The 26,414-nt window shown below is 49.2% G+C and overlaps 1 protein-coding gene across 9 annotated transcripts in view; it reads right to left on the reverse strand.

Moving 5' to 3' along the window:
- Positions 1–26,414, reverse strand: part of DYSF (dysferlin) — a 178,204-nt gene that overhangs the window by 69,316 nt on the left and 82,474 nt on the right. For all 9 annotated transcript variants that reach the window (XM_060278297.1, XM_060278298.1, XM_060278292.1 and 6 more), the window contains 5 exons: positions 26,021–26,194; positions 15,073–15,166; positions 13,987–14,064; positions 7,933–8,114; positions 6,871–7,011 (listed from right to left, as the gene is read on the reverse strand). In XM_060278297.1, coding sequence (XP_060134280.1) covers positions 6,871–7,011; positions 7,933–8,114; positions 13,987–14,064; positions 15,073–15,166; positions 26,021–26,194 — 669 coding nt within the window. The remainder of the gene's footprint in view (positions 1–6,870; positions 7,012–7,932; positions 8,115–13,986; positions 14,065–15,072; positions 15,167–26,020; positions 26,195–26,414) is intronic.

Below are 26,414 nucleotides of genomic sequence, written 5' to 3' on the forward strand. Positions count from 1 at the left end.
CCCCATCAGTGAGACCCAGGAGGGGGTCTTATCATCGGGGCAGCCCAGGCCCTCCAGACACACTTGCCCAGGTTTGCGTCACGGGGAGGTCACTTCAGTGCTGCTAACACAACAGTTTGACTTCACCCCCGGAGGCGCACTCCATTGTCTCTCGAGACAGGCGGAGGCCAACAGGTCCCAGGTTAGGTTCACAAAGAATTTGCAACTTTGGAGCAGGGGATAAAGTGGGGAGATGTCTGGGGTTTTGCTAACTGTAGAGACAAGAGAATGGTAGTCAAGATGGAGAAAGGATAAGAGGGAGGTTGCGTCTCCCTACCTGAACACTAGAAAGTTTGTACAACCCCATTCCTCCCCATAGCTTTTGCTAATGCACCCCCATTTAAAACCTGCAAACTGCTTTCCTTTCCATTTTCTCCAGCTCAATCCCATATAAGCCCATGATGGTGGTAGGACTTGAATCCAACTCCATACTTGCTTTCACCAGTTTTGAGTTGGGTGTTTTTTTTAAGATTCCATTAGGACTAGAAACTTGTCATAATATCCTCCGAGCTGGGACACTGCAACTGACGCCGAATTTTGCAAATGGCCTGAATCCCATTAAACACTCAATGCCCAGGTAGAATCATAGGACTGTAGAGATGGAAGGGACCCCAAGGCTCATCTAGCCCAACCCCCTACAAGGCAGGAATCTCAACTAAAGCATCCCTGACAGGTGGCCATCCAACCTCTCCTTAAAAACTAATGCTGTCAGCAATGCCGGATTTACATAGTAGCTAAACAGGTTGTAGCTTAGGGGCCCCAAAAAAATTTAAAGGAAAAAAAATTGGATGTACATTTCCAAAATGTAAGATAAAAAAACAAATAAAATAAAACCTACATACAGCAACATTGTTTTGTGTTGTGTAGGCTCCTATGATGTAAGTCATGGGCCCCGCCTGCTAGCCTGCTCCCTAAAATATCACTGGGTTTGCTCATTTCTATATATATAGGGTGTCTATTAGGTCCATAAATTACCATATAGCATCTTTCAACACAAAAAACCAGCAACAATTTGTTGTTGACAAAGGACAGCTGGACATATAAAGGGCCCCGTTGCCTTCGGAAGCTTAGGGCCTCATCAAATCTAAGCCCTGGCCGTCAGTTTTGGCTCCGTTCCCCAATCTTGAATCCTGATTCTATCTTTTGTGCCCCTGGCTGCCCCTCCCAGTTTGGTGCTCTAGTTATGCTACAGCATGCTGCCGTCATCGCTGCCAGGGCAGCGCATCCGTTTGCCGAGGCCTCATTCTCGCCCAGCCAGCCAGCCAGCCAGACACTCCTTAGATGTCAAAATTATCCCATCTGCCAACCGCTCCTCAAGTGCCGCAACCCCAGCGCTGCCTTTTCTCCTGCCAGGCACTGTTCCTGACCCCTGCCAACGTCAACAGAGCAGCCATGCCAGCTGGCAGGGGCTGCCCACCGACAAAGCAGCCTCTCCTTCCCGCTGCAGAGACTCAGGACGTGTCTTCCCTCAGCCCAGCACAGAACACTCCTTGCCTGCTGGATAGCGAGATAAACACAGAGACACTTTGCACTTTTGGCTCCCTGGCACAGCTCTCCGAGAGAGATGTCCCCCTAATGCAGTGGTTCTCAACCTGTGGGTCCCCAAATGTTGTTGAACTACAGTTCCCACAATCATAGAATCATAGAATCATAGACGTGGAAGAGACCACAAGGGCCATCCAGTCCAACCCCCTGCCAAGCAGGAAACACCATCAAAGCATTCTTGACATATGCCTGTCAAGCCTCTGCTTAAAGACCTCCAAAGGAGGAGACTCCACCACACTCCTTGGCAGCAAATCCCACTGCCGAACAGCTCTTACTGTCAGGAAGTTCTTCCTAATGTTTAGGTGGAATCTTCTTTCTTGTAGCTTGAATCCATTGCTCCGTGTCCGCTTCTCTGGAGCAGCAGAAAACAACCTTTCTCCCTCCTCTATATGGCATCCTTTTATATATTTGAACATGGCTATCATATCACCCCTTAACCTTCTCTTCTCCAGGCTAAACATACCCAGCTCCCTAAGCCATTGTTTCATAAGGCATTGTTTCCAGGCCTTTGACCATTTTGGTTGCCCTCTTCTGGACACGTTCCAGCTTGTCAGTATCCTTCTTGAATCCCTGACTGCTGGACCTTCCCACTAGGGATGATGGGAGTTGTAGTCCAACAACATCTGGGGACCCGCAGGTTGAGAACCACTGCCCTAATGGGAACAGACCCGTGAGTTGAAGGAGGGCGTGTAGCTCCCCCACTTCTGTCCCCCAAAGCCTCAAAGGTCCGCATTTCCCTTGGAAAAGCAACACCCGGCCCCACTTAACCACAGCAGAAGCAGAACAGGCTGTCTATGGAAAACTATCAGATGGCGGAGAACAGATAGGGAATCAGCAGAGGGTGATATGCATCCTTGCCCAAAGAAAACAGAGTGAGCGGTCTTGCCCTCCAAGCAGAGAGACGACCAGAAGCAGATTGTGCACAAAGCCTATACAGCATGCACAAAATCATTATTAATCCCTGGTGAAAAGGTTCAACATCCTCAAGGGATCTGGCCCTTTCACAAGCAGGTGATCTTGGGTCCAGGGGGGACAACCCTGCAGGAGATTACATGCAAAAGGCCCTAGATTCCATTCCCCAGGGCCTCTCCAGGCTACTAGCTAGCTAGAGCAGCTAAGCCTTAAGCCTTATGGTAAAGGTAAAGTACCCCCGGGTGGTTAAGTCCAGTCAAAGGCGACTATGGAGTTGTGGCTCTCATCTGGCTTTCAGGCCGAGGGAGCCGACGTTTATCCACAGACAGCTTTCCGGGTCATGTGGCCAGCAGGACTAAACTGCTTCTGGTGCAACGGGAACACCATGCCAAAAACCAGAGCGAACAGAAACGCTGTTTACCTCTCCGCCAAAGCGGTCCCTATTTATCTACTTGCACTGGCGTGCTTTCGAACTGCTAGGTTGGCAGGAGCTGGGACAGAGCAGCGGGAGCTCACCCCGTCGCAGCAATTTGAACTACCAACTTTCTGATCAGCAAGCCCAAGAAGCTCAGTAGTATAGACCACAGCGCCACCCGGGTCCCCAAAGCCTTATGATGAGCGTTTGAAGGAGCTGGGTAGGTTTAGCCTGGAAAAGAGGAGACTAAGAGAAGACAGGAGAACCATCTTCCAATATCTGAAGGGCTGTCACATGGAAGATGGGGCAAACTTGCTTTCTCCTGCTCTGGAGGGTAGGACTTGAACCCATGGCTTCAAGTTGCATGAAAGGAGATTCTGACTAAACATTTGGACAGTAAGATCTGCTCAACTGTGGGGTGGAAGTTGGCGGGCGCTCCTTCCTTGGAGGATTTTAAGCAGAGGTTGGATGGCCACCTGTCATGGATGCTTGAGCTGAGATTCCTGCCTTGCAGGGGGTTGGACTAGATGACCCTTGGGTCCCTTCCAACTCTATGGCTCTAATCACAGTTGCTGGAAGCCACAGGAGGGGAGAGGACTCCTGTGCTTGGCTCCTGCTTGCGGGTTTTCCTTGGGAGCATCTGGGTGACATGTGAGGACCGGACTCTGGAGGAGATGGGCTGCTGGCCTGATCCAGCAAGCTCTTCTTAGGTTCAGAGCTGGGGGGAAGACTTCCTGCCGGAAACCCTGGAGAGCTGCAGCCAGTCAGTGTTGGCAATGCTGAGCTAGAATCATAGAATCATAGAATCGTAGAGTTGGAAGAGACCCCAAGGGCCATCCAGTCCAACCCCCTGCCGAGCAGGAAACACCATCAAAGCATTCTTGACATATGCCTGTCAAGCCTCTGCTTAAAGACCTCCAAAGAAGGAGACTCCACCACACTCCTTGGTAGCAAATTCCACTGCTGAACAGCTCTTACTGTCAGGAAGTTATTCCTAATGTTTAGGTGGAAGCTTCTTTCTTGTACAGTGGTACCTCGGTTTATGAACACAATTGGTTCCAGAAGTCTGTTCATAAACTGAAGCGTTCATAAACTGAAGCAAACTTTCCCATTGAAAGTAATGGAAAGTGGATTAATCTGTTCCAGACAGTCCGCGGAGTACTTAAACTGAAGCGTTCATAAACTGAAGCGAACTTTCCCATTGAAAGTAATGGAAAGTGGATTAATCTCTTCCAGAAGGGTCCGCGGAGAACTCGACCTGAAGCGTACCTTACCCGAAGCATGGGTGTAATTTGTTCCGGAAGTCTGTTCATAAACTGAAGCGTTCATAAACGGAAGCGAACTTTCCCATTGAAAGTAATGGAAAGTGAATTAATCCGTTCCAGATGGGTCCGTGGCATTCGTAAACCGAAACTTTGTAAACCGAGGTGTTCGTAAACCGAGGTTCCACTGTAGTTTGAATCCAATTCTCCGTGTCCGCTTCCCTGGAGCAGCAGAAAACAACCTTTCCCCCTCCTCTATGGATCATCCTTTTATATATTTGAACATGGCTATCATATCACCCCTTAACCTTCTCTTCTCCAGGCTAAACATACCCAGCTCCCTAAGCCGTTCCTCATAAGGCATCGTTTCCAGGCCTTTGACCATTTTGGTTGCCCTCCTCTGGACACGTTCCAGTTTGTCAGTATCCTTCTTGAACTGTGGTGCCCAGAACTGGACACAGTACTCCAGGTGAGGTCTGACCAGAGCAGAATACAGTGGTACTATTACTTCCCTTGATCTAGATGCTATACTCCTGTTGATGCAGCCCAGAATTGCATTTGCTTTTTTAGCTGCTGCATCACACTGCTGACTCATGTCAAGTTTGTGGTCTACCAAGACTCCTAGATCCTTTTCACATGTACTGCTCTCAAGCCAGGTGTTACCCATCCTGTATTCGTGCCTTTCATTTTTTTTTTGCCCAAGTGTAGTACCTTACATTTCTCCTTGTTAAAATTCATCTTGTTTGCTTTGGCCCAGTTGTCTAATATATTAAGGTTGCCCTCTTCTGGACACGTTCCAGCTTGTCAGTATCCTTCTTGAACTGTGGTGCCCAGAACTGGACACAGTACTCCAGGTGAGGTCTGACCAGAGCAGAATACAGTGGTACTATTACTAAAAGGATCAAGGGTTAGACTCACTGTAAATAAATCTGTAATGTGCTCAGCTCAGATTAAAGACAGGCGGGGCATTTTTAGAGCACTGGGGCTAACCAGAAATCACCCTCAATTGCACATCACCCAAATGTATTTTGCTGAACAGAGTAATCAAGCGGAGTTCTTCAAACAGCAGAAGCAGCACTGACTGGTCCAGGCCTGTGATGTCATCAAGACCACTTCCACCAGTTGGGAGGCAGGGTGAGACTGCTGGCTTTGATATGTACAGCATACCAATAGCAAAGTCATTTCCCAAAGTGCCTGTCATCCAAAATGACACAACCCAGAAATAAGAGGGAAGCATCTGACCCCCCCCCCCAAGCAGCTAGATAATCCCTGAGCATCCTCATTGGTCACAGAACACTCAGTGCCTATTGGGAGGATAACAGAAGAACAGAGGGAGGGGGGATGGAATGGAGCATTCTGCCAATGAGCTGGCTGACAAAACAGGATCATTCTCCTCTGCAACATTTTGTTGCAGGTCTCGAAATGCAAAAGCCAGGAAGAAGCTGAACTCACAGGGTGGGCAGGCAAAGGTCAAGGACTTCTACTTTTTAATAAAATACATTCAAATGCAATTATGGTAAATCCATCTCATGGTGTGTGTTTTTACACATGAAACTATGTCAACTTGCAAACCAGGTGGGGAAGGTTGTCACATACCATGGTTTGCGGAGGCCTGCCAGACAAAAATACCCTATCACTTTCACAAAAAACAACCGGATTCGCACATTAAATCCTTTTCACAGTAAAGGGTCCACGTCAATTGCTGCTGCATCACAGGAACAAATATGAACACAGGAAATTATGAAGCTGGGTTGACGGAAAGCAAAAGCAATAATAAACCATGGTTTTCTCATTGCACCAGCCATGGTTTTTCACGATCTCTGAATTGAGCCCATAGCATCCTTTTCCCTCCTGATCAGCCACTTTGAGCGGAGCCTTTTCAGTGGTAGCACCCATCCCCTTCCCACCAGACCTGATTTACAAGTGGCTCTTATTTTGTTTTCCACTAAGCCTTTTTCTGTGGTCATAGAGCTGGCTGATCCCAGTCTGCTGCAGCTGCCTTTAACCGTATGAGTTTCTAAACTTTTTTATTCTGGTGTTTTCTAAGAAAGAAAGAAGGAAGGAAGGAAGGAAGGAAGGAAGGAAGGAAGGAAGGAAGGAAGGAAGGAAGGAAGGAAGGAAGGAAGGAAGGAGGAAGGAAGGAAGGAAGGAAGGAAGGAAGGAAGGAAGGAAGGAAGGAAGGAAGGAAGGAAGGAAGGAAGGAAGGAAGGAAGGAAGGAGAGAAGAGAGAGAGAGAGAGAGAGAGAGAGAGAGAGAGAGAGAGAGAGAGAGAGAGAGAGAGAGAGAGAGAGCAGAGAAGGCTTTATGCAATCATTTTCTGGCTATTTTATGCTAATGTTTTTGAATTTCTCTCATTGTGTGCTCTCTGGAGGAGCCCCGCAGCCAAAGAAACAATGTGTTTTTATAACAAGCAAGCAAATAAATAAAAACCGCCACCTGGATGCCAAACGCTGCTCCATAAACAAGAACATTCAATTAGGCTTGACTGGCTGGGGTTCAGGCAATCCGTTCTACGACTCCCAGGGAGGCTGCAAGCCAGCTTGGAGTAGCTGAGCTCCCCCTGGGTTTCTGCATCCTCAGAGACGGAAAGGCCAGCCTCTGGGTTCTAGATGTGGGAAAACCCTTCTTAGGCCTTCTGCGGTGCCCTGGGCAGACTCCTGCCCCAACACCCAAGACCCCCACCTCCCCTCAGCTCACCTTCTCGCGCTGGATGAGCTCAAAGGCAGCCAACAGCTCTCCCGCTCCACGGCTGCCCCTCAAGATGGGGTACCACGACAACCTCGGCTTGTGGTCCAGGCTTGGCTTGCAAATGCAGCGCCCCATGAACTCGTCTGCACCCTGGGGAGAGGGAGAGAGTCAGGAAAGGGGGACAAGGCAGCCGTGCACACACAGCTTCACTGAAAGTGGGGCCCAATGTTCAGAGATAGCCAGGCTTCCAGAAAATAGCTATAAGGACAGAATTATCATTGCAATTCAGCACGACATTCTCCTGAACAAGCCCCAGTGAGAAGCGCAGGAGCATTGCAGGAGCTGGATACATGCGTCGAGCGCATAGATGCGCTACATAAGCGCACATGTAGGTGCAATATACATGATGGGGGTTGCTTTTGTTCATTGCTATGCAATTTTGAGTTATTATATTGTAAGCCACCCCGTGATCCTCGGATGAAGGACGGCACAGAAATTAACAAATAGCAATGTATATGCATGCTAAAAAAGAAAAAGAAAGTGCAAAATTAAGCAATGGAATTTGCTTCCACAAAAGGCACCAACAGCCTCCTATGTATCTGAAGAAGTGTGCATGCACATGAAAGTTCACACCAATGACAAACTTAGTTGGTCTCTAAGGTGCTACTGGAAGAATTTTTTAAATTTTGTTTAGCCTCCTATGTTGATAGCTTTAAGAAAGGATTGGGCAAATTCATGGAGGAAAGGGCTATCGAATTCTCCTAGCCAGGATGGCTCTCCTCTGCCTCCACAGTCAGAGGCAGCGATGCTTCTGAATCTCAGTGGCTGGAAACCACAGGAGGGGAGAGATGCTCTTATGCTCGGATCCTGCTTGCAGGTTTCCCATAATGGGCGACTGTTCAGCCACAGTGAGAACAGGATGAAGAACAGTGCGAAGGGGGTGGACCCTTGGCCTGATCCTCCTTTGAAAGCGGCATACAAATAATTGTAATCTTCAGTATCCTGAACAAACCTTTGTTGAGATTACCCGCCCCATTTCCACGGTGTATTCTCAAGTTCCCACCCACTTACATAGGTGTCGTGGTCGTAGATTTCAACCACGATGTTGGGAGGGGAGTCGGCAATGTTCTGGGGGGCTCCATAGATCTCGATCTCATGGAAGATCAGGGTCTGGTCCCAGGTGGGGTTCAACGTGTTCTTTGCAACCACCGTCTTCTGGCTCTGGTGTAGGAAGGAGACGGTGGCGTAGGGATCTGAGAAGGAACAGAAAAGGGAGCTGGGTCAAGGCAAGGTCCACGGCTCAAAAGGTTCACATTCTGCTGCGGACCAGGATCAAGACTCGGAAATCTCTACATAAACAAAAAAAAAAACTTAACACTTGGGGGTCTGAACTGGGGGTGACCAGGAATGAGACCTCAGGGTCCACAGTGGATAGCTTGATGAAGATGTTGAATTCATGTTCAGCGACCATAAAAAAGGCAAGTTCCATATCAAGGATCATTAGGAAAGGAATTGAAAATAAAACTGCCACTATCATAATGTCCCTATACAAACCCATAATAATAATAATAATAATAATAATAATAATAATAATAATAATAATAATAATAATAATTTATTATTTATACCCCGCCCATCTGGCCGGGTTCCCCCAGCCACTCTGGGCGGCTTCCAACAAAATATTAAAATACAGAAATCCATCAAACATTAAAAGCTCCCCTGAACAGGGCTGCCTTAAGATGCCTTCTAAAGGTCTGGTAGTTGTTTTTCTCTTTGACCTCTGGTGGGAGGGCATTCCACAGGGTGGGTGCCACTACCGAGAAGGCCCTCTGCCTGGTTCCCTGTAACTTGGCTTCTCGTAGCGAGGGAACCGCCAGAAGGCCCTCAGCGCTGGACCTCAGTGTCCGGGCAGAACGATGGGGGAGGAGATGCTCCTTCAGGTATACTGGACCGAGGCCGTTTAGGGCTTTAAAGGTCAGCACCAACACTTTGAATTGTGCTTGGAAATGTACTGGGAGCCAATGTAGGTCTTTCAGGACCAGTGTTATGTGGTCTCGGCGGCCGCTCCCAGTCACCAGTCTAGCTGCCATGGTGTGACTTTGTTGGGAATACCATGTCCAATTCTGGTCACACCATTGCCTTTCTATCGCACCTTTTCCTCCAAGGAGCTAAAGGTGGCTGACATGGCTTCACCCCTTTCCTCATTTAATTCCCGCAACAACCCTGAAAGGTAGGTTAGGCTGAGAGGGAGGGACTGGCCCAAGGACACACAGCGAGCTCCATGGCCGAGTTGGGATTTGAACCCTGGTCTCCTGGGTTCCAGTCCACACTTTACACAGGATTAGACCAATTCATAAAAGAGAGGGCTATCAATGTCAACTAGACATGATGGCTGTTCCTCTGCCTCCATAGCCAGAAGCAACAATGCCTCTCAATACTAGAAACCACAGGGAGAGAGAATTGCTCTGGTGCTCAAATCCTGACTGCAGGATTCCCATGGGCATCCGGGACTAGACTAGAAGGGCCACTGGCCTGATCCAGCAGGCTCTTCAGATGTTCTGGCCAGCGCTAAAGCAACCCAGAAGGCTCCCTTCCCCTCACCTCCAGCTCCCTTGTCTTCTGTCCAGGGTCCTGATGTCTTGCTTGACATCCTTGACTCCTGAGGGTGGGCACTCACAGTTCCGGACTTCTTGGGAACTGTGCATGCATGCACACAATTGCCAGGGCCCTCCTAAGTCCTTCAACCGCCATTGAGGAGTGGCTCCTCGAGACCCTCCTCAGAAATGCCGCGTGAATAAATGAGCTATTTCTCAAGGAGTTTTGAGACCAAGCCCAAACGTTGCTTCTGGAACCATCCAGCAAGGGCTAAATTTGGACACTTGCAACACACAGCTATTTTGTGGGTGCAATTCAACGGTGTGGGACAAATTCAGTCTGTGCAGTTAAAGCAGATTTGGCACTCTTGCGGACGGAACAAATCCACTTTAAAAAATGGACCTTGTGTGCTAAGAAAAATGATGGTGGAAAATAGACTGCAAAGTGTAGGAGAACAACTGCTTGAGGAGACATCTTATGGTGTCCCCTCAAACCATTGTTAACAGACCACCATGCAAGCTCGACGGATCGTCCAGGTACCACCTATGAGTCTATTGTTCTCTGCAATGCATATGCTAAACAAAGCCCATCGCCCGTGCCGTCTTTGGGAGCAGAAACGCAACCAGTTCCTGATTCTTGCAAGTGCACTTCCCGCTACTGCCAGCTTTCACACGGTGCCACCTTTATGTCATTTGTGGGGTTGGTGTTTCCTTTGCCACTCTGGGCCTGGCTCCAGAAACAAGCATTTGAAACCCAGCACTTTGACCTGCAGCCTGGAGGGCACCAGGCCAGACGAGTGCCCGTTTTGTGCCCCGGCGCCTGGAGTGCCGGGCTTCCCCCACTCCTCCCTGAGCTGCCGTGGTTGGCATCCCAGCCAATGTACATCTCTAATGAGCCAGGCGGTTTGCGATACGATCAGCTACAACAGGCCGAACTCCTGCTAGGAAGAGCATGTCTTTCTCAGCCGACGCTTGTTGGGTTTTTCCAGCCCGGGGAAGGTTGAATGCACTACGATAAACAGAACATTAAATCCTTTTAAAAGGCCCTTTGTCTGAGCTTTGTATCCACACACGGTTTTATTTTCATAACCACAAAAAGGCTCGCCTTCAAGGACTCCTTTATGCTTTGTTCGAGGGACGGTAAATCACAATCCCACATTGTGGATGTCTGCTCCCTGTGTTGTCATTGGCTGCCATCCACCCAAGGAAAGCGACTCCCACCCGGGCTGGCCAATCAGGAGGGATGAGATCACTCTGAGCAGAGATGGTTTGGATCCAAGGCAATAAACCAGCAACAAACAAAAAAAGGAGAGGAAAAATAAGGGGCTCATTATGGACACGGGCAAGAGAGGAGATGGAGATGCTCAGGAGGAGATGGAGATGCCAAAGGAGAATTGTTCCTCTCCGCTTCCTCTCTGTGCACTTAGAGAAGCACATGGCTTTCCCAAAAGAAACTGTAGGTTGTTTAGGGTGTTGGGAATTGGAGCTCCACAAGGGGGGTACTATGCTTCCCAGGGGTTGGGAGGTGCTTTGATAGAGAGCCAGTGGTGGTCAGAGTGTCGGACTAGGACTTTGTAGAAACCTGGGTTCAAATCCCCACTCGGCCATGAAGTCACACTGCCTCTCAGCCTAACCTACAGGGATGTTGTGGGGGATTAAATGAGGAGAGGGAGAGCCGTGGCTGCCACCTGCGGCTCCTCGAAGAAAAAGGTGGGATATCAATGCAATTGATTGATCAATCAATGGTATGAACGCAGCCCAAGTTGCTGCAGCGGAGGGGGTGAGAGTGGGGAGCCTGCCCTGCCGTTCTCTTGGGAAGACAGGCGAACTAATATCAGTGTACTGGAAGAAGCAAAGATCACCAGTGTTGAAACAATGATTCTTCAACATCAACTTCATTGAACTGGTCATGTTGTGCGGAGGCCTGATGATCGTCTTCCAAAGCAACTACTTAAAAACTGAAAGTGTAATGCAAAGAGGTTTAAACAAAAGAGGTTTAAAGACTCTCTGAAGGCAAATCTTTAAAAAGTGTAGCATAAACATTGACAAGTGGGAAACACTGGCCTGTGAGCGATCCAATTGGAGAACAGTCTTTACCAAAGGTGTCGTGGGCTTTGGAGACACTCGAACTCAGGGCGAAAGGGAGAAACGTGCTAAGAGGACGGCATGCTTGGCAAACCCTCACCGGGATCAACTCCCACCCGGAAACCTATGTCCCCACTGTGGAAGGACGTGTGGATCCAGAATTGGCCTCCAAAGTCACTTACAGACTCACTGTTAAAACCACGTTTATGGAAGACAATCTTACTTGACTACAAGGGATAGACGAAGAAGAAGAAGAAGAAGAAGAAGAAGAAGAAGAAGAAGAAGAAGAAGAAGAAGAAGAAGAAGAAGAAGAAGAAGAAGAAGAAGAAGGAGGTCCTGTTTGTATGGCTCCGGTTTATCTGGCTGGAAGCATTTGAAGCCCCAAAGTGATCCTGGCTTCTTCATTGCACAGCAGGCCACCCCACCCCCCCTTTCACCCTGTAGGTGTGGACCTGACCTCAAAACCCAGAACACCCCTATCCACCGAGGCGAACGCCGACATTTACAAAGCGTTCCTGCCCGGTTCTATTGAGAATCAACAAAATATTCTCTCTGTAGGGAGATGGCAGCATCTTGGACCGGATGAATGACATTTCCCCCACACGCAGCAAGCACCAGGAAGCCTGCCATGTATTACTTTGTACAAACAGGCGTTTGTTCTTGTGAACAACATCCCGCACTGGGAGCCGCAAACCACATTTGCTCACCGTTTGCTTTAAAACACACACACACACACACACACACACCCCATCATTTTATTAATCTAGATTTTCAAGATAGCCTACAAAAGAAAACCATAGGGCAAATATAAAACAGATCAAAAACATCAGAAACAAAAGCAATTATCGTAGCAATAGTAAAAATGCAAAAAGCAGTAGATAGAAAGCAGTTAAAATCCTGGGCAAACTTCCTTCCTTCCTTCCTTCCTTCCTTCCTTCCTTCCTTTCTTTTGAAATGTCTAAAACATGGCTCTCTGGGCAAACTGAGATCTGGCTTAATTTTTTTATTAAAAAACAACAACAGATTAGTCGAGAGAGAGGAAAACTTTATTTTCACCAGTCTAAGAATACTGGAACATCAGCTCCATATGCCGTTTCCATCCAGGCACCTTTAGAGAAATCAACGGCCCCTCATACACCTCCAACAGCCCCCGGTCTTTAAACTGCCAGCTCATTCTTGCACACTTTTCATTAATTGCCCAGAAAGAGAGGAATCAAATGCCTTTCTTCACACAGAGCAGAGTTAGGGCTAATCCACACATACCTTTCCTCCCCTTTTTCCAGGCACAGTCTGTGCTTTAAAGCTCCATGTCCGAGTGCCCTTTGTTTTGCTCTGAGATTTCCCAGCGGAAAGCTGCTCTTTAAAGCTCACTCGGAACAAACATCAAACCATGGAAATTCCAATTGATGTTTGCTCCAATGGAGCGATAAAGAGAAGGTTTTCTGGAGGAAAAAAAGAGAGAGAAATGCTTGGGCATGGAGATTTTAAGTGCGGACCTGGGCCTGGAAAGAGCGAGGCAAAAGTAAGGCCCTGAAACAATGGAGTTTAACTTCCATCATCGGACAAAATGTGGAAACGGGCCAAGAAAACGCTCACAGGTGACTAGGAAGTTTGGCATGCTGCTTCCATTCATGCACAGATGGGAACTGGTCCATTCATTTGCCTTCCTTGGCAAAAGATCCTCAAGACCGACACTTTTCAGGAAGCAAGGAGCCACAGTGCCCTTTCAGCACCAAGGAATGCCAGTATCACACAGGGCGCTGTGCCTGGTAGCACTTTGACCTACGTCTAAAATCCCTGGGGAGTCTTGTTTGTGCGTTGCAACCAACCAAACACAACCTTCCATGCTCTGGGCTCCCAAATCTCTTTGCCCCGCCATCAAGAACAAACAAACAAACAACTTATCCACATTATGCTGACACAAAAACTCCACATGTACACTACGCAAAAGAATGAAAGATCGCTACCCACCTTATTTCTCCCATATATACCCCCCCAAAAAAGGTTGCCATATTTCAAAAAACAAAAACCCAGACACAAAGGTTCTTGAGCTTTTTTTGCAAAATCTCCCCCCCCCCCAAAAAAGGAGTTTTAAAGCTATTTTTTAGGAAATTCATCAAAACATCAACACTTTCAATATGGGCTGCCATACACCTGGGTTTCTCCAGATATTTTAACCGACTTTAGAAAATTCCACCCAGATGACATCTTCAATGGATAAACCCCGGCTATGTTCAGGAAATCCTGGGTGTATGGCAGCCCCCCAACCTCGAAATGCCTAGGATAGCAGCATCTCACATGAAACCTAAATGACCTGTAGGAAGGATACTATGAATTGAAAACAAGAGATAATATATGTGCCTTATTTATCCATGAAAATATTTCAATACAAAAAAGTTACAAGTAAAATCCCAAGGGAGGAGTGCAATTTAGGAGGCCAGCTTACCTGAAAAGCTGTCCTTATCCATGGCAATCAGATCCCTCGCTTGATAGATATAACATCGCAGGTGGTACCTGTTCCCATCTTCAAGGAGAAGAGGGGGAATGAAAAATGCATCAACAAATTATCCAAGTTCAGGCCGGAGCTTGAAAACCAAACTTGCAAGACTCAGTTTTAGAATAGCATCCTGTTACAGCACACAAAGCAAATTACGAGACATCACAACCCCCAAGGCAGGGTGATGCCATCACAGGTGCCACCTCTCCCTGGGGCCCTGGGTGCCTGAGCACCCACAAAATTCCCCATGAAGGGGCTGGGCACTCACAGATTTCAGTGCCAGGGGCCAAGTTGGCACTCCTGATGCCCACGGAGAAGGAGGAGGAGAGGTCCATCAGTGCTGCCTCAGGCAACCTGGTGTCCTTAGGATATTTTGGACTGCTCCAGTCATGGGGGGGAAAGGGGTTTCGGGGGAAAAGGGGTCTTGTGGTAGGAGCTGCTGAACCTTCCACACACCCCAACACACCCACCCATGGCTTGCCCACTCAAGTCCTCATTTCTTCAACGAAGAAGCTGTGCCAGAACCGTGCCTGGCTGGCGGAGGGGGGCTTCATGGGGGAGAGGCCATGGGGAGGTAAGCAGAAGGCACAGCAAGGATTCCGCTTCCCTCCTTTATGTGCCACTATTGAGCTCAAATTGGAGCCCTGGTTTATATACTGCCGATGTGGGTTTAAGCAAAGGGGCACATGGTCTCCCCACTCAGCTTGGCCAAAAACATGCACAGTCCCTGAGCATCAGAGTTGTGTCATCCTAATCAGATCTTCTGTGAACTGCAGGTTATTCTCCTTCTCTCTCTCTCTCTCTCTCTCTCTCTCTCTCTCTCTCTCTCTCTCTCTCTCGATTGCTACAATCATAAAAAAAAAAAAGAATTCCTGTGTGATTGATTTGAGGAATTCTCTGAGCCCAGAGAGATCCCGCCTCGCTTTTGTCCAGCGCAAGCCTAACCCCTTCCCAGTTGCAGTCAACAACCTCTGCCTCCTCCTGTAAGAAGCCCAATTAGATGCATTTGGCAACAGAAGCGGACTGCGCTCTTACAGTCAAAAATGCAGGAAATTGTGGGACGGTTCACACCAAAGTTGAGAGTCGACACCGATTTGCCATCGTCACTCTTGTCATCCGTCACTCCGCCCTGAAGAAAGAAATCAGTTCCGTTATGAGCTGCAGAAGTTTTGAGATTTCAGGGCGATGGGGGTGGAGAGCCACTCCACCTGATGGCTAATTTTCCTGCAGGCGTAGAAACCCAGCAGGTGGCTGCCTTCAGTTGCTGCACATGAACACAGAAATGTTTCATCACAAGCACCCAACAGTTTATTCCTTCTTTCCTGAGCTGAGGCAATATGATAGAAGTTTTAAAAATTTACAGAGAAAATGGACAGAGAAAGGTTCTTCTCTGTCTCCCATAACATTGGAACTCAGTGGGGAGATCCCATAATGCTCAAACCAAGCCTTGAATTCTATGAGTGGCAAATAACACATTGGTTCCTTAATGGCATTCGACAGAGCAGAGTGCAACCTTCTTCCAAGGGCTCATCCATTCTTCCCTTTTGCCTTGCACTTTCCAGGTCAAGTCTAGTTTCCAAGTCCATGTCCGAGTGTGCTTTTTTTCCCTGCCCAATTTTTATCACAGAATCAACTACCTTTGAAGGTGACCCACAAACTGCCACTAATGCAGAATGCAGCAGCTGGACTGGTGACTGGGAGTGACCGCCGAGACCACATAACACTGGTCCCAAAAGACCTACATTGGCTCCCAGTATGTTTTTGAGCACAATTCAAAGTGTTGGTGCTGACCTTTAAAGCCCTAAAAGGCCTTGGCCCAGTATACCTGAAGGAGCGTCTCCACCCCCATCACCCAGCCCAGACACTGAGGTCCAGCTCCGAGGGCCTTCTGGCGGTTCTCTCCCTGCGAGAAGTGAGGTTACAGGGAACCAGGCAGAGGGCCTTCTCGGTAGTGGCACCCACCCTGTAGAACGCCCTCCCATCAAGGGTCAAGGAAATAAACAACTACCTGACTTTTAGAAGACATCTGAAGGCAACCCTGTTTAGGGAAGTTTTTAATGTTTGATGTTATATCATGTTTTTAGTATTTTGTTGGGAGCCGCCCAGAGTGGCTGGGGAGACCCAGTCAGATGGGCAGGGTATAAATAATAAATTATTGTTATTATTATACGGCAATTCGGGTTTTCCTGCAGATTGCTGTTTGTTACAATTCAGTGGTAAAGATTGGGTTCTCCTGGGGAAAGCACCAGGAGAAGAAGAAAAGAGGGGGAAATAGCTGTCAGATGCAGACCTGGAAATCCCAGAGCTGAGATAAGCCCAGACCAGTTTGTCACTGTGGATACTGGAAGACTGGTTTAGGGGTTGTGTTGGGGGCAGAGTGGGGACTGGAACTCTCCTCCACCCCCCCAACCCTGCCCATAAAACATGACAAGCCTTGAGCTAGCTCTGCTATAAACGGAGCTCAAAGAACTAGCTGTTAAACGTATTTTGCTAAGAATGCCGGCCAGTAAAATTAATGGAGTAGAACTTCTCTTAATGGTCCGCCCAATACCTTGAAACCCGGCTTGAAAGGGAGCCCACCCGGCCACCCTTTGTCTCCTTCTCCCGCTCCCCGAAGGCTCCATGCGAGCTCCTTTTATCGCCTGCTAATTGGGGCAATCGGGGTGAAATATTTGGCTGCAGGAAACAGGGGCTCCGTGTGATGATCCCGCTTCCTGGATTAACGCAACCCCCCAACTTTCCATCTTTTCAAGTCTCAGATGTTTGGCAATGGCCTGGAAAACGGCATCCACTGTGCAATTCCCAGACCCTCCAGGGGGGCTGCTTGGTCCTAGAGAACATGTCAGGTGGTCCAGCTCTTTCCACCCAAAAAAATCCTCCATCAGGAATAGACATTAGCATGGGATTCCTGCAGAGGAAACGCAGGCTTTGCAGCTCCAACCATTCCTGATCATTGGGGGATGCTGAGATTTTCCTAACGCTGCCTTAAAAATATGCTTCTCCGTCTTGCTTCATTCCCTCAAATCTTTTTGCTGGCTGCCTATTTTCTCGAAGGAAGAACCAAGGAAGTCTCAAGAGCTGGCTGAAGAGATCCACGGTTGCTTCTGCAGGCTTTGCTGAGCTAGAGCCCTTCCTGCCCCCAGGGAAGACCTTGTTGAGCCAAAGGCACACCCAGCTCTGTGGCATAGCGTGGCTGAGTTCTTCTCTTGCTCAGAGCAAGCCTGACTGGAGATTTTTTATAGCAGAGTCAAGCTTGGTGACACAAGACCTGCTCTAGCCTATTGCTGTTCAAGATGCTCCCTGTTTTGCCCAGTTGTTCACTCTGAGATCCCTTCCTTTGTCCAGAGATTGGTGGTGAAGCACCAAATAGCTCCCAACTCCCCCCCCCCAAGACGTCATTCATGGCATGGATGCTTCCAGGCTCCGCTCCCGATAGAATCAGTCAGCTTGGGTGGCACCAATCGGTCCCATGGCTTTTCAACTTGGGGATTCAGACATCTCAGCTGCAGTCTAAGAACAGAATCCGAATGGTGGAAGGGATAAGAATGCCTTGGTTTAAGAATGGTCTTGGTTTAAGAGCGGACTTCCAGAACAGATTAAGTTCATAAACTGAGGTACCACTGTAGTTTTAAAAAGCACAGATCCCAGTGCCATTCCTTGGGGGACTCCACTTTCTCCTTCTCTCCATTTGGAGAATGGTCCGTTTCTTCCTGACAGTAAGAGCTGTTCGGCAGTGGAATTTGCTACCAAGGAGTGTGGTGGAGTCTCCTTCTTTGGAGGTCTTCAAGCAGAGGCTTGACAGGCATATGTCAAGAATGCTTTGATAGTGTTTCCTGCTCGGCAGGGGGTTGGACTGGATGGCCCTTGTGGTTTCTTCCAACTCTATGATTCTATGATTCCTGCGCTTTGCTTCCTGCAACTTAACCAATCCTGATCCACTCAGGGATTTGATCTGGACAAGGAATCAGAGGCTATTTCTGAGGTTCTCATACCTGCCAAGATGAAGCTGTGAGCCCCCTGACCTTAAAAAATAAAAATAAAGCACCTCCTTGTCTCCACTGCTTGTGACTTGCTACAGACAAAAAGAAAAAAAGAAATCGCAATAGGAAATGTATCTATATATAATATTTCCACCCCACCCTTCCTCCCATAGGAAGCCAGGGTGGCATTAATTCCATATTGGAGGGCCTGGCTGTTATTTTTTTGTGCTAACTGCATGCTGGAAGTGAGAGAATTGACACATTTTTACATGTGTTTGCATGTGTGGACACGTATCGGGAGGAAAGGAAAGGCAAGAACCCAGAACTGCCAAGAGTTGCCATTTCCCCATGGAATCCTGCAAGCAAACAGTAGCAGCACTGAGAGGTTTCAAGGAACAAGGACATGGGCTGTGTGTGTGTTTTGTGTGGTGTTGTTGTTTTTTTCGGGATGGGGAATGAGATGCAAACTCAAAGTGAAGCCCTTGGCTGCATCCCAAAGGTCAAGATGCACTTTCGAATTGGAAGCCCAGGAGTGCTTGGGGGAAAAAAGGCTCCCCAAACCATAAAATCTGGCAAAACCATTTAGCAAAGTATTCGGCGAAGAGCCTTGGAACCACAGGGAGGGAACCCACTAATCCCAAGCTATGAAGAGAGCTTGGAGGGGATCCAGGATGACCTACTGCACTTGAGAATTCAGGACTGGGCCCCAACCCTCCCAGAGCCGGCCTCGCGCCATGAGGTCTGGCCGCTGAGCCAGGATGGGGGCCTGAGTCACCTGCTGAGCTGTGTGCACATGGGATAATGTGCAGCCCAGCAAGGCAATGCTCAGGAAAGGGAGCAGACATGCTCAGGCTAGGAATCAGAAAATTGTGGAGCTGGAAGGCATCCCAAGGGTCATCTAGTCCAACCCCCTGCAATGCAGGAGTCTCAACTAAAGCATCCGTGACAGAAAGCCTGGAATCTCACCTAGAATGAGGGGCGGGCAGTGAAGTGGCCCATTTTGCCGGTGATACGAAATTGATCAAGGTCACTGAAACAAAACGGAATGAAGATTGCAAAGAGCTGCGTAAGGACTTCCACAAAGTGAGTTAAGGGGCATCCAGTGGCAAACGCAATTCCCTGTCAACAAGTGTAAAGGAATGCATGTCGGAATGCAAACAGGATGATGCCACATCCATGCTCATGGGGTCTGAACTGGCAGTGACCGACCAGGAACGAGACCTCGGAGTCCTAGCAGGTACCTGAATGAAGAGGTTAACCCATGGGTAGGCAAACTAAGGCCCAGGGGCTGGATCTGGCCCAATCACCTTCTAAATCCAGCCCGCTAACTGTCCGGGAATCAGCATGTTTTTACATGAGTAGAATGTGTCCTTTTATTTAAAATGCATGTCTGGCTTATTTGTGGGGCGTAGGAATTCATTCATTTATTTATTTTCAAAATATAGTCCGGCCCCCCACAAGGTCTGAGGGACAGTGGGCCGGCCCCCTGCTAAAAATGTTTGCTGACCCCTGGGTTAACCCAATGTTCAGCGGCTGTAAAAAAGGTGAATTCCATTCCAGGGATCATTAGGAGAGGAATTGAAAATAAGAGGGCCAATAACATCCTGCCCTTATAGAAATCTATTTGGAATGCTGTGTCCCGTTGGGTCACCTCGCCTCAAAAAGGATGGAGTCGTAGAGTTGGAGAAGGACAACCAAAATGATCAGGGGGGGGGGCGGGGTGGAGTGAATTTCCTAGAAGATCGCAGCACCTGGGACTTTTAAGTTTGGAGCAAAGGCGAGGAAGGGGCGAGAAGACAGAAGTTTATGAAATTATGCCTGGCACAGAGAAAGCAGAGAAAGAAAAGTTTCTCTCCCTCTCTCTCAGCACTAGGACTTGCAGACATCCCCTGAAGTTGGAAGATTCAGGACAGATAAAAGAAAGCCCTTCTTCAGGTGGTTAAACTATGGAACTCCCTCCCACTAGAGGCAGGGATGACCACCAACTTGGATGGCGTTAAAAAGAGGATTGGGCAAATTCCTGGAAGGGGAGAGGGCTATTGATGGGCTACTAGCCACGAAGGTGATGAGCGGCCACCACAATTGGAGGCAGCGATGCTTCTGAATCCCAGTTGCTGGAAACCGCAGGAGGGGAGATCTGCTCTTGCACTCGGGTCCTGCTTGCGGGTTCCTCATGGAGGCCTCTGGATGGCCCCTGTGAGAACAGGAGGCTGGATGAGATGGGTCAGCTGTTTCTAGGCTTGTACTTTGTGTTCCTACTCTGGGGAAATTAAGACGGCTGCTGTGGCTGGAGAGCTACCGGTAATTCATTCAACAGGGAGCCCAACCAAGGAACATTTGGGTTTCTTAAAGGAATTCCTCTGGTGGGGGAAAGGAGAGCCGGAACAACCAGGGAATACCCTCCAACATTTCTCCACTGGAAATAAGGACGTCCTATCCCATTATTATTATTATTATTATTATTATTATTATTATTATTATTATTATTATTATTATTTAATTTATACCCCACCCCTATGACTTGCCCAGCCACTCTGGGCGGCTTCCAACATATATAAAAACATAATAAAATGCTAAACGTTTTTTTTAAAAAAAAAAAACAACCTTTCCTGTACAGGAAACCCCTTGGCTCAGGGGTTGCCTAACCCTCCGATGAAAATAGGGACGTCCTAAGGAAAAGCGGGGTGTTTGGGGATCAAATCAGAATCTAGGACAGCTTCTGTAAATCTGGGACTCTCCCTGGAAAATAGGGGCACTTAGAGGGTCTTCCAGGGTGTTGGGGGGGCAGGGGGCAGGGGAAGAGAAAAAGTGGGAGAGCAGAATATAAGGAGAACCGGCGGATCAGGCCGGTGGGCCATCCCATTCAGCATCCAGATGCAACTTCTGGGAAGCCCAAAAGCAGCATTTGAGCCACGAGGGAGGTATTGGGGGTGGAGGGGCAGCCAGGTTGGCAGGGGGGCAGCGGACATACGAACGCACACAGGCTGGAAGACAGAGCACAGCCTCTATTCCAGGATTCCCAAGGCGGGGAGCTTGGGAAAGGCGGGGGTACTATCCCCTCCAAAGGCCCCCCGCCAGAGTCCTGCAGAAGCCTGTTTTTCAGCCCCCCAGGTGCCCTCACAGTAGCAGTCCTGGCTGCAGCCCCATCCTGTTTACAGCCTAATGAACATGAAACCAGAGCCGGGCGGCCGGGCTTGAAAGTCCCCCGTAAAACATCCCCGGCTCAAACCAGGGCCTTGAAAGGCAGCCGAACGAGACGGCGCTCGAGGCCCCCCTGTCATTTCCTAACCTCTCCAAAGTTCACCTCCTGCTGGGGGGCTGAGAGCCAGGAGTGTCTCACAGGCACAAAGACGCACACAGGTTGCCGCGGCCGTTAGTTGGTGCGACAAAGGCTTCCCACACAATGCAACAGCCGCCGCCACCCAGACTGCGGGCTGCGTGGAGCTCCAGGTTTATGGGAGGCCCCCGAGGCCACGGCAGCCACAGCACCCGACTTGCAGAGCAGAGTCCGGCCCGTTTCCTAAATGCACAGTGGAAGCTGTACAGAGAACCTTTTACACCAAGTTTGGGGAGAAGGAAGGAGCGCAGCCTATGTTCAAATGCTGTTATTCAGATTTACGGTACGCCCCCATTTGGAATAGTGGGTGGCGTTTTCTGGTCACCTCGCCTCCGAAAGGGTCCTGTCGAGTTGGAAAAGCCTCACAAACAGAAAGCCAGAATAAGTAAAGGGATGGAGCAGCTACCCCATATCATAGAATCATAGAGTTGGAAGAGACCACAAGGGCCATCCAGTCCAACCCCCTGCCAAGCAGGAAACACCATCAAAGCATTCTTGACATATGCCTGTCAAGCCTCTGCTTAAAGACCTCCAAAGAAGGAGACTCCACCACACTCCTTGGCAGCAAATTCCACTGCCGAACAGCTCTTACTGTCAGGAAGTTCTTCCTAATGTTTAGGTGAAATCTTCTTTCTTGAAGTTTGAATCCATTGCTCCGTGTCCGCTTCTCTGGAGCAGCAGAAAACAACCTTTCTCCCTCCTCTATATGACATCCTTTCATATATTTGAACATGGCTATCATATCACCCCTTAACCTTCTCTTCTCCAGGCTAAACATACCCAGCTCCCTAAGCCGTTCCTCATAAGGCATCGTTTCCAGGCCTTTGACCATTTTGGTTGCCCTCCTCTGGACACGTTCCAGCTTGTCAGCATCCTTCTTGAACTGTGGTGCCCCGAACTGGACACAGTACTCCAGGTGAGGTCTGACCAGAGCAGAATACAGTGGTACTATTACTTCCCTTGATCTAGATGCTATACTCCTATTGATGCAGCCCAGAATTGCATTGGCTTTTTTAGCTGCTGCATCACACTGTATCAACCAGTATTTCTCCAATGAAAACAGGGATGCCCCATTCCATCATGAAATTTTTACTCTTTATACCCCGCCCTTCTGACTGGGTTGCCCCAGACACTCTGGGCAGCTTCCAACACACCTTGAATCCTGAACGCCTTGGTACTCGGACGTTTTGACTCCCGAATGTCGCAAACCCAGAAGTAAGTGTTCGGGTTTGTGAACTATTTTTGGAACCCGACGTCCGACAGGGCTTCTGCAGCTTCCAATTGGCTACAGGAGCTTCCTGCAGCCCATCAGAAGCCACGGTTTGGTTTCCGAACGTTTTGGAAGTCGAACGGACTTCCGAAACGGATTCCGTTCAACTTCCAAGGTACGGCTGTATATAAAAATGTAACAAAACATTAAATTCCCTCTGCAGGATTGCCTTCAGACGGGTCAGGTAACACCAGGCCCTCCAACATTTCCCCAATGGAAATATGGACGTCCTAAGGAAAAGCTGGCTCCTGCCCACCTAGCAGTTCAAAAGCACCTCGAAGTGCAAGTAGATAAATAGGTACCGCTCTGGCGGGAAGGTAAACAGTGTTTCCGTGTGCTGCTCTGGTTCGCCAGAAGTGGGTTTGTCATGCTGGCCACATGACCCGGAAGCTGTACGCCGGCTCCCTCGGCCAGTAAAGCGAAATGAGCGTCACAACCCCAGAGTCGTCCATAACTGAACCCAGGGCCGGCTCTAGGTAGAGTCCCGGTGGCGCAGGGCGCCAGGGCGCCGGGCCAGTAGACAGGACGCTGCGCAGCAAAGCCGTGCGGAAGCCATGCTGCGCCCTGCAAGGGCAGGGGCACTGGAGCGATCTCCGCCCCTCAGCGCCAGGGCGCGCGACCTGCTCGAGACTGCCCTGACTGAACCTAATGGTCAGGGGTCCCTTTACCTTTAAGGAAAAGTGGGACATTCCAGGATCAAAGCAGAAACCGGGACGGCTTTTCTAAATCAGAGGCGTCCCTGGAAAACAGGGACCCTTGGAGGGTCTGCTACCCTGTGAGAGAAGATTGTAGTGTTGGGGAGCTTTCAGTTTCGAAAAAAGACGAGTTTGGGCTCATCCCTTTGTTCCATGGTTCCAGGTGCAGGTCAATACTTTCAAGGTCTCTGTCTGAGTGGGTTTTTGGTTTGGCTTGCTTGTTTGTTTGCCCCTCTGCTTTCCCGGGAAAACCTGGTCTTCATCACTGAATTGGAACAAATGGGAACTGGGTTTTCCACGGAGTTGGAGAGTGTTCTTGTGCTCCTGCGTGTGGGTTTCCCATTGCTGTATCTGCATGGCCACCATGAGACCAGGAGGCTGGACTGGATGGGCCCCTGGCCTGATCCTGCAGGGGCCTTCTTAGGAGAAGGAGGAGGAAGAAGTAGAGCAAGAAGAACGGAAATCTCCGCATTAGATTAGACTTCTCAGAGGGCATCTCACGGGGCAGGCAGAGGCCATGAAGCCCACCTCCTACAGAACCACATTTTGAGGGATGCGGAATCTGCAGTCACAGTTGTACGGCAAAGGAAACTTGGCCAGTTCTCAAGGCGAATAAGAATATACCAAAGAGAAAAAAAGGAGGAAAAAACCACCCTTTAAAAAAAAAAAACCCACATGACTACATTTTATATATTAACTTGTTTAAAACGTACTCCAAATGTCAAGAAAGGAGGAAAGGACGAAATGTAGCAAAAAATAAGGAAAATCCTGGGGTGGAGGGAGGGGGAAATATAATAGCGTCTTTGTGCTGGGAGTTCTTTGGTTCCCATTAGCTCCTTGAAAAGCCAAGAGATTATGAAATCCAATGTCTTAAGAAAGCCAGCATATTAGTTAAGAAAATAAATGTGGGAAGGGGGAGCCGGGGGAGAGGCGGCTTTGGGGGAGAGCTTGACAGCGAGGCTTTCAGCCAGGCATGCGAACAGCGGCCTTGATTTCGGCAGCATTTAAAGCAGCCCTGGACAGGTGTCAGAGACTCCCTGGGATGAGGTCATCCCAAGCGGGATGGCTGCAGAATGACACGGGCCTTGAACCCGGCACCTTGTGGGCCGAAGCCAAGGCGCAGCCCGGCGCAGCCCGGGCCAAACCGAGACAGTCCGACTGTGCGGCACAACGACTTCTAGGCAGCACTGATGGGAGTTGTAGTTTGAGCCAGTTGGAGTGGGCCAGTTCAGCCCTGTGGTCTGCCAGAGGTTAACGCCATAAGGACGCCAGAAGAGTCTGCTGGATCAGGCCAGAGGGGGCCCGTCTGGTCCAGCCAGAAGGAGGATTTAGGGGAGAGTGAGAGGTTCGGTAGCACGGGATGCAGAGTATCGGGGGGCGCCGCAACAATGAGGCAGAATGGAAGGCAAGAGGTGGGGGGGCACCAAATTTTGACGTTGCCCAGGGCAAGCAGCACCTGAACCCAGTAGCGTTGTCCGTCCCTAGCAACCACCACTCAGAAGCATCGCTGCCTCCAGATTTGACTCCAGAATGTCCCAATTTTTCTTAGGATGTCCCTATTTTCATTGGGTAAACGTTGAAGGGTATGGAGTTATCCGCCCCCTGAGCCGTCTGAAGGCAATCCTGTAGAGGGAAGTTAATGTTTTATTATGTTTTTCTATATGTTGGCAGGGGCCCAGTGTCGCTGGGGCAACCCGGTCAGATGGGGAGGGTATAAAGATTATCATGATGGAATGGGACGTGCCTCTTATTTTGGCTTTCTGTTTGTGAGGCTTTTCCAACTCGGCGAGATCCTTTCGGGGGTGAGTGAGGTGACCAGAACACGACACACACTGTTCCAAATGGGAGCACACCGTAGATCTGAATAACAGCATTTGGACCTTGGCCGTTTCACTTTCAGTTAAAGAAATCCTTTAAAGCTGCCACACTTCTCCCGCTCCCCGAACTTGGTGTGAAACTGGGGTTGTGTACAACAATATTCTGCTAGATTTCCTGGTGGCTTTTAGGTCACGTGAAAGCCCCAAAAATAATGTGGAGGTGCAGTGTTAGGAAATCCAGCTCTCTTCTCCTGCCCAGCTCTTTGCAGTAGCTCCTGCCTGTTGCGTTTCAAGCCCAGATCCACGTCTCCAAGCCCAAATTGCGCCAATCCTCAGCCCCCATCTGAAGGCGGCTGAGCACAGCCACAGCCTCACAGGCCTAAAACACCTTTGTGGCCTGCAAGCGCATGTATGGGCTGTGCTTCCCTCAAGGGTCTTTTGCTTTGGAAGAAGAAGAAGAAGAGTTTGGATTTGATATCCCGCTTTATCACTACCCGAAGGAGTCTCAACGCGGCTAACATTCTCCTTTCCCTTCCTCGCCCACAACAAACACTCTGTTCAGGTGAGTGGGGCTGAGAGACTTCAGAGAAGTGTGACTAGCCCAAGGTCACCCAGCAGTTGCATGTGGAGGAGCGGAGACCCGAACCCGGTTCACCAGATTACGAGTCCACTGCTCTTAACCACTATACCACACTGGCTCTCAGTGTGGAGACGGGGTGGGGTGGGGTTTGCACACCTCTGGCGTTGGGGTCAGGGCACAGTGGCAGGAGGTGGTGGTGGTGGTGATGGAAACTCTGCTCATCGCAGACCCCCATTCTGCCGACTCGCAGCTGAACAGGTGACGCTGAGTCCCCACCCTGAAAGGAAGAATATGGGGAGCCTACCAGGGCCCCTTCCAGGGCAAAGACGGCTGCAGCGCCCGTTTGCTCGAGGGGCTCCATCCGACGTCTCCAGCGCCGCCGGCGGAAGGCGTCAGTCTTGCGGTACTTCATGTGGAACTTCCCGCCGAAGAGCGAGGCATATTCCCAGCCTTCTCCTTCTAGCTCCTCCTGTTTATACTGCAGGAAAAAAAGGGAAATGAAGGTTCTTGGTGGTCTTGTAGGAAGGTTAAAGCTTACTGGGAAATGATATACAATGAATGGAAAAGGGTGTTGAAAATAACTTTTGGGGGGAGGGGACAGAAGCTTTTCTTTTGGGAATTATAGGGACAGAGCTACCTAAATTGTATGGAAATTTATTTATTTATGCTACTACAGCGACCCAGGTGGCGCTGTGGGT

Source organism: Zootoca vivipara, chromosome 9, assembly GCF_963506605.1.
Source record: "Zootoca vivipara chromosome 9, rZooViv1.1, whole genome shotgun sequence".
In the NCBI taxonomy this organism is placed as follows: Eukaryota; Metazoa; Chordata; class Lepidosauria; order Squamata; family Lacertidae; genus Zootoca; species Zootoca vivipara.